The sequence below is a fragment of the Polypterus senegalus genome, chromosome 6 (assembly GCF_016835505.1).
Source record: "Polypterus senegalus isolate Bchr_013 chromosome 6, ASM1683550v1, whole genome shotgun sequence".
NCBI lineage: Eukaryota > Metazoa > Chordata > Cladistia > Polypteriformes > Polypteridae > Polypterus > Polypterus senegalus.
Genome location: NC_053159.1, coordinates 188,813,948 through 188,826,400, shown reverse-complemented (window position 1 = coordinate 188,826,400; position 12,453 = coordinate 188,813,948). Strand labels below are relative to the sequence as shown.

The following is a 12,453-nucleotide window of genomic DNA, read 5'->3' as shown; positions in this document are numbered from 1 at the left end:
ACTTTACATTGTATAGACAAATGGATAGATATGTAAATATATATATATATACAGTCATATGAAAAAGTTTGGGAACCCCTCTTAATTCTTTGGATTTTTGTTTCTCATTGGCTGAGCTTTCAAAGTAGCAACTTCCTTTTAATATACGACATGCCTTATGGACACAGTAGGATTTCAGCAGTGACATTAAGTTTATTAGATTAACAGAAAATTTGCAATATGCATCATAACAAAATTAGACAGGTGCATAAATGTGGGCACCCAACAGAGATATGACATCAATACTTAGTTGAGCCTCCTTTTGCTCCTTTGATCCTCCAGACGCTGTCCTCCTATAGCCTGTGATGAGTGTCTGGATTCTGGATGGAGGTATTTCTGACCATTCTTCATACAAAATCTCTCCAGTTCAGTTCAATCTGATGGACAGCCTGCTTCAAATCATCCCATAGATTATCGATGATATTCAAGTCAGGGACTGTGACGGCCATTCCAGAACATTGAACTTCTCCCTCTGCATGAATGCCTTTGTAGATTTCAAACTGTGTTTTGGGTCATTGTCTTGTTGGAATATCCAACCCTGCGTAACTTCAACTTTGTGACTGATGCTTGAACATTATCCTGAAGAATTTGTTGATATTGGGTTGAATTCATCTGACCCTCGACTTTAACAAGGGCCCCAGTCCCTGAACTGGCCACACAGCCCCACAGCATGATGGACCTCACCACATTTGACAGGAGGTAGCAGGTGTTTTTCTTGGAATGCGGTGTTCTTCTTCCGCCATGCAAAGCTCTTTTTGTTCTGACCAAATAACTCCATTTTGTCTCATCAGTCCAAAGCACTTTGTTCCAAAATGAATCTGGCTTGTCTAAATGAGCATTTGATACAACAAGCGACTCTGTTTGTGGCGTGAGTGCAGAAAGGGCTTCTCTCTCATCACCCTGCCATACAGATGTGCTGAATTGTAGAACGATGTACAGATACACCATCTGCAGCGAGATGTTCTTGCAGGTCTTTGGAGGTGATCTGTGGTTGTCTGTCACCATTCTCACAATCCTGCCTCTTCATATGCCGCTCCTGTATTTTTCTTGGCCTGTCAGACCTGCTGTGTTGGTTTAACAGCAACTGTGCCTGTGGCCTTCCATTTCCTGATTCCATTCCTTACAGTTGAAGCTGACAGTTTCAACCTCTGAGATGGCTTTTGTAGCCTTCCCTAAACCAGGAGACTCAACAATCTTTGTTTTCAGATCTTTGGAGAGTTGCTTTGAGGATCCCATGCTGTCTGTCACTCTTCAGAGGAGAGTCAAAGGGAAGGAAGCACAACTTGCAATTGACCACCTTAAATACCTTTTACCACTCATGATTGGACACTCCTGTCTATGAAGTTCAAGGCTTAACGAGCTCATCATACCAAGTAATCAGCATTGAGCAGTGACAGGCATTCAAATCAGCACAATGACAAGGGGACCCACATTTGTGCACAGCCAGTTTTTCACATTTGATTTAATTTCATAAACTAAATACTGCGTCACTAAAAATCTTTGTTCAGAAAACACCGCAGTACTCCGATGTTCCTAGGAAATGAAAGACACACCACTGTTATCTTTGTGTTGAAAGGAGAGTCAATTATTATGCAGGCTGAGAGGGGGTCACAAACTTTTTCATATGACTGTACTAGCCATCCCCCACGGCTCCGCCCACATAATAGTCAAACAGGACAGTGAGGAGGCCCCGCCCAGCTCCACACTCCTGACGTCACTCTTCTCCCTCCCCTTTGCCTGCAGCCTCTGTCTCGGATTAGCCTGAATATGTCGTTCTTGCAAGCGAACTATGATTCTTAGAGCAATGAGAGGAGTCGCAAAATCAACCATAAGTTTCAAGCAAATTCTAGAAAAATCGATCTAAATCCGTTAAGTAGTTCTCTTGTTCACTAACTAAGCGGAGTTAGGTTACACCCCGAGGCAGACGCTTGAGTCTCTTGGAGTCGTCCTCATACATCAGTACCGCAAGCGAACTCTGGTACTTAGCATGATGAGAAAGTCTTAGTCAACGGAATGTTCAAGCAAATTATAGAAAAAAACCCGATTTAAAACCGTTAAGTATTTCTCTCGTGAAAAGTGGACAGACATATAAACGGGCCTAAAAAATTATAAGAAATTCCATCCTTGGACCGCAAAATTTTTAAAACTGTTTCTTAGCGAGCACCTATGGGCCAAGGATAACCTTCATTCCAAATGTCAAGTCCCAAGTCCTCACAGTTTGTGAGATTTCGTGATGAGTGTGTCAGTGCTATTTGGCTTTTATAGATGTATATAGATTTTGAGTGCCAAGGAGGACAGATGGGCATCCCAGCTGGATGGCAGCATGACCTTTTGCCGGAGGCTAGGAGTAGTTCCATCCCCCATATGTTAGGTGGCAGTTGTCCACTAGAGGCATCCCAGGGGTTTGTGGAAGGTGGAGTCCGGAAAATCAGCTGTCTCAGGGCGCCTGGGTGCCACAAGTAGGTGCAGTTGGGGAGGACTACCCTGGTTTCCAAACAACTCAAAAGTGTTCCCCACAAATCATGCCAAATGGCTCCCCCTTACAATTTGCGTTACAACTGGCGTAGTCGGCAGGATTTCCTGTCAGTCTGCTTGGCAGGGACTTTTTTTCTTCTTTTTTTTTTTTACTGTAACTAGTAGGGGGCACCACTGAGCCCCAGACCTACTAATGCCCAAAAAAGTCACATGTTCAATTGATAAATTTTTATCAAGTCAGAGGAGAAACTGGCATTCATGGTGCCCTGTAGAGCAAAACCTCCATTAATAGCCTGATGCGCCTTTCTCTTTAGATTTCTGCTCAAAGTTGGGGGAGACACTTGTTGATAGCTCAGCTTTATGATTGTCATGTTTGTTGGGAAGGGTAAAGTGCCTAATTATTATTATCTATGTGGGTAATGTATCTGCCACGGACACATGGAGTGAAGTTCCTCCTGACTGTTTAGTCCTATGGTAGCATAGCCAGTAAGTTTATATTTGTAAATGTTACCGTTCTGTACTGCTACGTGTAGTTTAAATCTGTTTGTGTTGAATATTATATTTTTTTTTACTTGTAGTTTCACACCTGCTCTTTATTAATAAAACTGGAGATTTGTACACCTCGTGTCAAGTCAGTCTCCGGGTCGTCTTATTGATCAAGAGAGGAGTTTAGCTGCCTGAATATCTATTACCACGTAATAGTGAGATCAGAACAATGATACCAGACCACCCACACTGTATAAAATATTAAAGACTAGCCTTATATATGTTCTGCTGACCACCGATCCCTCGCTGCTGCAGTTCCTCTTCCCCGTTTCCATGTTCTAAGCAGGTTCCACTTCTAGGTCCTATCTGCTCTTTACACACTCAAAGTGGCTTTATCCAGCTGAGGGTTGTTGCAAGGCAGGAGATGATCCGAGGGAGAGTGTCCTCATCAATCACACACACACACACACACACACACACACACACACACACACAATCAAAACCTAAAACATCTGCAGGCCGATTTCTCTGTTGGATTGACCCCTGAAGCTGACAGTTTTCTGCCCTGGAGGTGAACACGTCGTCCTCTCACGATTTTCTTTTCTTTTTTCAGAATCTGCAGAGAAGAGGACAAACAACTCCCAAGGGGAGGTAAGTTCTCTTCACGAAATAATTAATCATTATATAGCACCTTTTTCTATTGTAAACTGTGGACGCTGAAGTCGGAAACAACAGGAGATAAACACCAATTTAAAGTAAAAAGCAATTTCTTTATTCTTGGTGGCAGAGAGGCTGCAGACCCTGTCACGTTCTAGTGTGCTACAGACCGTCAGCCTGCCAGCAGGAAGGAGACACTTCCTTTTAATACTCTAGTTTGTTGACAAGAAAAAGAAAAAGGAGGAAACGTGGCAGTTCATCTTGAGGTTATTACATGGATTGCTGTAACCCCTATCCACATCCTGAATTTGTACGTACAGAAAAACACTGTTTTTTACAGATAGAGTTGTCCACATTTTCACAGTTTTAGGAAATACACTTCTGCTAGCTTACACGTACTTAAGTACAGTTACAGCAAGTTTTGTCCTAACGGTTATAGGGTGTATGCAACTCAGCAGTTTTAGACAATGCTCACTTCCTTATACTATTTTGCACACACATTACTCATAAAATATCAAGGGTTACATAAAGGTTAGTTCAGTACATTACATTAGTTATAAAGAAATTATATTCTTATAGCTTAAGTATCTGCATTAATTACATTTGTTCAGTTAGCTTAGCATATTCTTATGTAATACATACAGTAAGTCTCACACTTCTTATAGTTCTATTAGCATCATACTTTTATTATTTGGAAAGACTGACGCACCTTAATTCTAAATATTCTTTCTCAATTCCCCCCTTTGCACATAAAATGTGCACATTAAATAAATCAGACCCAGTCAGCGAGAGCAGTATCATCATATTCAGGAGGGGTTGTAGGTTCCGGGAGCAAAGGGTTACATAAAGGTTAGTTCAGTACATTAGTTATAAAGAAATTACATTCTTATAGCTTTAGTATCTGCATTAGATTACATTTGCTCAGTTAGCTTAGCACATTCTTATGTAATACATGTGTCATCATACATCATACATCATACTTTTATAATTTGGAAAGACTGATGCATCTTAATTCTTAATTCTAAATATTCTTTTGTATGTTAAGTGGTCACACACGGGGTTCGTGTCCTACTCTGGGTCACACAATGAGTGAGTGCTGAGGGTTGAATTCAAATCCACTTCCATATCCGCTGAGCCACACCACATTCTCAACTTGTGCCTCAGCCTCGTGTTAAGGATTTGTTGTTTGTGGGCGTAAGTCAAAGGTGGCACCTCCTGGTGGCACACGGTGGGAACAGCATCTTAGGTGCTGGTAATAAACTCAAAAAGAAGGTCTGATTTCTTGAAAACAAGTAGGGTGCGGTGATTAGGAATCCTTCTTCTACCCTGGAGATCCCTGTAGAAAATGAAATATAGAAGACATCTGAAACAGGTGGGGCGCCATGAGTTACCCCATTTAATTTCGGTGATATTTTCTTATTTAACGATTGGGGGTATTACTGTGGCCAGTGTGACACTGCAGGGTGTCATAATGTGGAGTAGGAGTGAGAGAGACATCTGAAAGGCTAAAATGGTTATATCGGCCCTTTCCTCCTTTGCCTATCTGGAAAAGGCCTCACCTGAATGGGCCTAATCCCAACTCTAGTGGCCTGTCTCAGGCTTCCCAGGCCCAGAAGGGATTTATACTTTAAAAATAAACTTAAATGTCCCAAAATGATCACAAAAGGGGATGACCTTAAACCCTCGGCTTGCATGAAAAGGGCTAACAAGGAATCTTTATTAAAAGGAATATTTATTTACCCAAAATTGAAAAATACAGTGAAAGGATAAAATAATCAAAAAGATTGGCCTATAAAAGCAATGAAACGAGTTCCAATTCACATTCCAGAAGAGAAATCCAAGAACGGTGCAAAAAAAAGCAGCAAATTCAGTAAGAAAGCAATTCTTACCAAATGTGGCTATAAATTAATGAATCTCAACCTTCTCAGCAGAGTTTTATAGTCCTTGGGGGGGTGGGGTTCAGGAATGGTGATGTCAGGGTGGCCCCGCCTCCTCTGGCTCCACCCACTAACAACAAGGAACAAGGGAGAGTACACAATGACAGAATTACAACTGAAAACAACAAATATAACAGACATGAAATATAATCATTAAAAATTGGCAACATCAATAAACATAAAATATGCATAAATTCATACTTTTACATAACACATTTATGATTTGGGGTCTCAGAAAAAGGTATAAAGCCTCTCAGAAATCCCGTAACACAGACCAGGAAACTCACCTGCCTGCCCAGATATGGCCTCACCTCAGGCAGCCTGCCCCTAACTACTACCGACAGACTTTGGCCTACGCTTGTCCAAAATGGGGTGTTGGCTTTGAAAGTTTGAAATGCAATGAAAGTCTGAACATTTCTTATTAGTGGGAGAAAAACGTCAAAATGTATCTTGTTGATACAATCCAAATAGGGATCATTATAAATTATGGATTTATTTAGAAAAACAAATTAGAAAAATACAACAAAAGGCACAAAATGGTAACAAAAGGATGTGCATACAAGAGCAATCCAAGGCAAACAGTCTGACCACAAAAGTGAATAAACCACACAAGAAAAGCAGAAAATCCAAAGAAAAATCAGAATTCAAGAAAGAACTTCCATTACAAACCCGATGATCCACCGCTAAGACTCGCACTCCGACCGTCACACAACGGCAGTGGGAGGTCCCAGCAGTGGTGATGTCAGGGAGGCCCCACCTCCTGGGGCTCCACCCACAAGCACAAGGAGCAGAACTACATTGACTGACAGTACATAATTGAAGAAAATCACATAATAAATCAGCAATAAAACAACAATAACACAAAATAAACATCATTTCAACCAGAGATTTAACTGCACAAATCACTAAACAACAAAATTAGATTTCTCATGAAATTACTAACAAAGGTGAAATAGAATACTAAATGAGCCAAATTTAATGAAACCATTCAATAATAATCATAACACAGTCAGTTTGAGCTGTGACCACTAGGGGGTGTTGCTGAACCCCAAAACCCCAGACACAAGTCCCAGGTTCAAATCAATGGTTTATTATAAAATGCTACCTTGACAAAAGGCTTCTTTCTAATATTGGCAGACACAACACAGCTCTCTTTCTCTTCTCCTCCACACCTCCCAGGCGACTCCAACTCACCCAGGGAAAGGCAGCGAGACTCCATTTATTCCAAGTACTTTCCAGTGTACTTCCAGAGCTAGAGCACATCCTGCTGGAAACATTTCCAGGTCAAGCAGACCTTCTTGAAAGTAAAGGGAATAAATCTCCACAGCACTCCCTGGTGGCACCCAGGGAACCCAACAGAGCTGCTCCGTGGCACTACAGTTCCCAGCATGCCCTACAGGAGTCCACTTGGGATGCTGCCATCTATGGTATGGAGTCCTCCCTGATTGTTCCATGATGTTGTCCTTCTGGAAGGAAGTCTCCTGCTTTTTCTTTCTCCTGGCCTCCCAGGACTTGGACCCATCCTGGCAAGAATGCCAGCCCAGTGCCATGCATGACAGAGCCCAAACTGAAAAGGCAGACTTCAAAGGTATGCACAGGCCCAAAATCAGGTTCAGATTTTTAAAAGTACAAAATTGCCTTTTAATAGGGGAGAGAATAAAATCGAAAACCTTTAACTTGACAAGTTAAGGTCAATGAAGAATCTTTAAAAATAAAAAATCTTGATTATTTAGATTGAATAAAATGCATTGCATGTGTCATTCCAACAGATGGCACATCACAAACATTCACACTGTTTTTTTTTTTTATTTTAATTGTAAATGGCGTATAAAAGACGCATTGAATTTGTCATTCCAATGTCTGGTGCATCACAAACATTTGTAGCAATGCACTTTACAACTAGAAATGTTTTTGATGTGCCATCTGTTGGAATGACAAGCGCAATGCATTTTATTCAATCTAAATAATCAAGATTTTTTATTTTTAAAGATTCATCATTGACCTTAACTTGTCAAGTCAAAGGTTTTAGATTTTATTCTCTCCCTTGAAGGGCAATTTTGAACTTTTAAAAACCTGAACCTGATTTTGGGCCTGTGCATACCTTTGAAGTCTGCCTTTTCAGTTTGGGCTCTTAACAAAATACATTTCAAGAGCTAGTGCACAGCAAATGTTCACACCAAAAACACTAAGGTGTACATTGAGTACTTAGACTTCGTAAAATGCATTGCATTTGTCATTCCAACAGATGGTGCATCACAAATAGTATCTCAGCTTTTTTGATTCCAATATCAAATATATATAATATATATAACAGAGAGATATGCATATGCATCAAATACATATAATGTACATAACAGAGACATATGCATTGTATTTGTCATTCCAACAGATGGCACATCATAAACATTTGTAGAAATGCATTTTATTACTATGAATGTAATGATCGAAATAACGATAAAACAGAAAAGAAACGTAAGGCAAGGAACAAACCCTGGCTGAAACACAACACCTACTGTTACGCCATGGGCACCAGTTCAGTGCCAGGCCAGTAACACCTGTATGGTCCTGCTTAAAATTTCCAAATAAGCTAATAAACACGTCTTTGGGAATGTGGGAGGAAAACCGACGTGAACATGGAGAGAATATATAGACACAGACGATGACCAGGCAAAGGATTTGAACCCGGGATCCATGAGGCAGTGCCCCTGACCACTGTGCCAAAATGCATTTGTAAGTAACGGTTGATGTGTGGTACTGAAAGGAGCTATATAAGCCTTGAGACCCGCTGGCTGATGTTTGGTGCTCTCGTGCTGTGAATCTCTAGGTGAAGAGCCTTTGAGCCTCGTGACAGGTTCTCTCTCTTTCTCTCTTTCTCTTTCCAAATTTGTACCCAGCTCTCCTTGTGTTTCTCATAAACGAAGCTTTATTGATCCACTAAAGGCTGACTTGCCCAAAATAGCATCTCCCTAATCCAATCTCTCTCCACTCTTTTCCATCATGTCTGCCAGATGCAGAGCGCCGAGATGTCGCCCAAGCAGCGGAAGCAGAGCGTCTTCACGCCCCCCGCCTTGAAAGGTAGGCTACCGTCCTGGGACTCTTTGGGGTGTGCGGCGTGTCGGCACGGCTTCATCTCTGCGACTTGATTGGTCCACGGCGAGTCAGTCATGACAAAGTGGCGACGTCGCGTAACTGTGACTTTCAAGTCTTTGGGGTTCGCCTATGATGAGTGGCCGTGCTGTGTCAGCATGAGCTTTAAGAACAAATCCATCTTTGTTCGTATGAAATTTAAATGAATTCATGAAAAAAAACAAGTTTGTTCAACTGAAGTATTTGAATTAATGTCTGAGGAAATGAGCCGTATGAAGTTCTCTTAGTTTACTAAGCTTCTCATGGACAAGAAAAGAGGCCAGCTTGTGACTTGTGGTTCAAACCCCCCTTTGTTTGTTAAGCCTGGCAATGATGTTAGGCAGCAGTTTGCTGTTTTAATAACTTGCTTAGGGGGGTCACCGTGACAGATGGGTCCAGCTGCAGACCCCCGCAGCTCCATGATTCAGTGGCTACTCTCATTGGCCAGTTGGATTGTGGGTTTTTGCCTCCTGGATTACTTGATTCGAGTCGGACAAATCCACATCCCCACCCAACCCCACCTTACCCTACCTTACCCTACCTTACCCTACCCTACACCACCCTTACCCCTACCTTACCCTACCCTACCCCACCCAACCCCACACCACACCACCCTACCCTACCCTACCCTACACCTACCCTACCCTACCCTACACCATACCAGGTGTCACCACTGATGCATAATATAAAGCAGGGGTTCCCAACTCCAGTTCTGGACGGCTGCAGGTTTTCATTCTCACCCTTTTCTTAATTAGTGATCTGTTTTTTCTGCTAATTAACTTCTTTTGAATTCATTTTAATTGACTTGCTCTTGAAGACCCAGACCCCTGAATTGTTTCTTTTTTTCTTAATTAGCCACCAACCAATAATGAGATACAAAATGAGCCAAAACAACTGGTGTCCATCATACACTATCTGAAAACAAAGAAAGGTGAAGGTCTCAAGAATGTCGATCTGCTCAGGACCCCAAAATATTTTACCAGCGGTCTTAGAAAAGAGAAAATCAGCAATTGCAGAAATGTCTGCTGTTACACAATGAGAGCTGCAACAAGCCATGGAATTTAAGAGCGGGTTTAATTAACACCTCATTAAGCAGCTGGTTGGAGTGAAATTGGCTGGAGTTTGAGGCCCTGACTTAGTGTTTGTCTTCGATTGGCTCCCTCACTTCACATTTCATTTCTTTTTGGGTGCCATTTAAGGAAAGAAATGAAGCAATTCAGAGGAACAAATCTTAAAAGAGAAGTCAATTAAATTGAAAGGAAAAGGAGTTAATTAGCAGCAAAAACTGGTTAATCAATTAAGAAAACAGTGAGAATGAAAACCTGCAGCCACTGCGGCCCTCCAGGACCGGACTTAGGGACCCCCTGACATAAAGAGATACCCTCCTCAATGGAGTGGAGTTCTGCAGGTCGGCAGCTCGAGTCTACTGTCAGTCCTGTACTCCTGTCCTTGGCATGGCCGCCTGTGTGTCGAGTGGGTTTTGCGGGGGTCTCTACTGACTTCACAGCAGCGACCGCCCTCAGGAGCTGACTGGTATTTTCATGTCATACTGAAAAAAGATTTTGTTCTTTTTGGTTTGCTGTGTTACAACATAGCAGCTGATAATCTGTGTGTTACATTTAAATGTCTTTTTCAATGTTCTTTTTGGTCCTTTTTGGTTCTTTGATTATCATTTACTAGCCAACCCGCGGCGTACCATACGCCACATAATCAGGCCGGTTTTTTAATGATTTTTAAGCACAGGGAGAAAATTAACATTTGAAATATCGGTAATGTAATAAATCAGCAAGAAAAGCAACCTTGTAACAATGCACGGAACGAACCAACACACAATCGTCCGTGCGGCGCTCAGGCGCGGAGGGAGAAACGGAACGGGAGGAGAGGAGAAGGACGTCCACTCGCTCCCTCCGTCATGCTAGTCTGCTGATTTCTCATCCAGTATGCGCTGCCCGCTCATTTGCCCACCTCTAACTCGTCACTCGAGTCGTTGTCGTCTTTGTACAGTCCAGATGTACCTGTGACTCACGTAGACGTTTCATTGCTCTGTGCGGTTTTGGCTGCCTTTCTATACAGTGGGATGCAAAAGTTCAGGCAACCTTGTTAATAGTCATTATTTTCCTGTATAAATCATTGGTTGTTACGATAAAAAATGTCAGTTAAATATATCATATAGGAGATACACACAGTGATATTTGAGAAGTGAAATGAAGTTTATTGGATTTACAGAAAGTGTGCAATAATTGTTTAACAAAATCAGGCAGGTGCATAAATTTGGGCACCACAGAAAAGACATGAAATCAATATTTAGTAGATCCGCCTTTTGCAGAAATTCCAGCCTCTAAACACTTCCTGTAGGTTCCAATGAGAGTCTGGATTGTGGTTGAAGGTATTTTGGACCATTCCTCTTTACAAAACATCTCGAGTTCATTCAGGTTTGATGGCTTCCGAGCATGGACAGCTCTCTTTAACTCACAGCACAGATTTTCAATTCTATTCAGGTCTGGGGACTGAGATGGCCATTCCAGAACGTTCTACTTGTTCCTCTGCATGAATGCCTTGGTGGATTTTGAGCAGTGTTTCGGGTCGTTGTCTTGTTGAAAGATCCAGCCCCAGCGGGCGCAGCTTCAGCTTTGTCACTGATTCCTGGACGTTGGTCTCCAGAATCTGCTGATACTGAGTGGAATCCATGTGTCCCTCAACTTTGATAAGATTCCCAGTCCCTGCACTGGCCACACAGCCCCACAGCATGATGGAACCACCACCATATTTGACTGGAGGTAGCAGGTGTTTTTCTGCTAGAGGACACCAACATGAGTTAACATCAACTGTCGAGTGGATCAGCCTGATTGTACGAGTCACCACGTCACCTCTTCACATCAAAACGCTGAAATGCTGCTTCACGCCAACTGCACAGCCAGCCACCCCCACCTCCCCCATGTCCCTATGGTCAGGCGATCACAGACTTCTGAAAACAACACAAGGCTTTATGGCCTAAATTAGTACTTATAAATTATTAAGGGAGGCTCTTACTAAAGAAGAACCTGGCGTCCCGGGAGGCCGAGCAGGAATCCCTCCGAAGAGCCTGAAAGTGACGCCTGTGAGCTTTAAATTGTCTGTAGAGTCAAATGAGTTAAGGTGACGTGGTGGACAAAAGGGACAGGAGCACACAGAGTTTAATGTTTATCATATAGTGCCTTTCATGTCTATCTATCTATTATATAGTGCCTTTCATATCTATCTATCTATCTATCTATCTATCTATCTATCTATCTATCTATCGATCATATAGTGCCTTTCACATCTATCTATCTATCTATCGATCATATAGTGCCTTTCATATCTATCTATCTATCTATCTATCTATCTATCTATAATATAGTGCCTTTCATTCCAACTTTAGACATTGCTGTTTAAATCCTTTAACCAATAAGACATCATGGTTTAAAATGGCCTCTGATCCCAAACAGCCGGACTTCAGACCAATGGGGGCACACGCTGGCTTCTCACACCTGCCCTCCGGCAGTGGGATAGGCTTATTGAATTTCCCCCCCTATGCCCCCCCGTTTGTTTAGTTGAAGTTTGTTAAGGCCTTCCTGTGGGGATGTTGCGTATTGAATGTCCTTACAGAATCCCCCTCACCAAGCCAGTTTGAGCCTCACCCCCCCAACCCTGCAATAACATTCACACCCTGAGTCAGTGCTAAAGACTCCAGGGTTGGTTAGTTAGACATGAA

General features: G+C 42.2%; 1 protein-coding gene across 1 annotated transcript in view; it reads left to right on the top strand.

Annotated features, from left to right (window-relative positions):
• ppp1r1c (protein phosphatase 1, regulatory (inhibitor) subunit 1C) overlaps positions 1–12,453 on the top strand; it is a 48,382-nt gene that overhangs the window by 13,321 nt on the left and 22,608 nt on the right. Inside the window, exons 3-4 of the mRNA XM_039757741.1 lie at positions 3,614–3,651; positions 8,603–8,669. Of these exons, the coding sequence (XP_039613675.1) occupies positions 3,614–3,651; positions 8,603–8,669 (105 nt within the window). The remainder of the gene's footprint in view (positions 1–3,613; positions 3,652–8,602; positions 8,670–12,453) is intronic.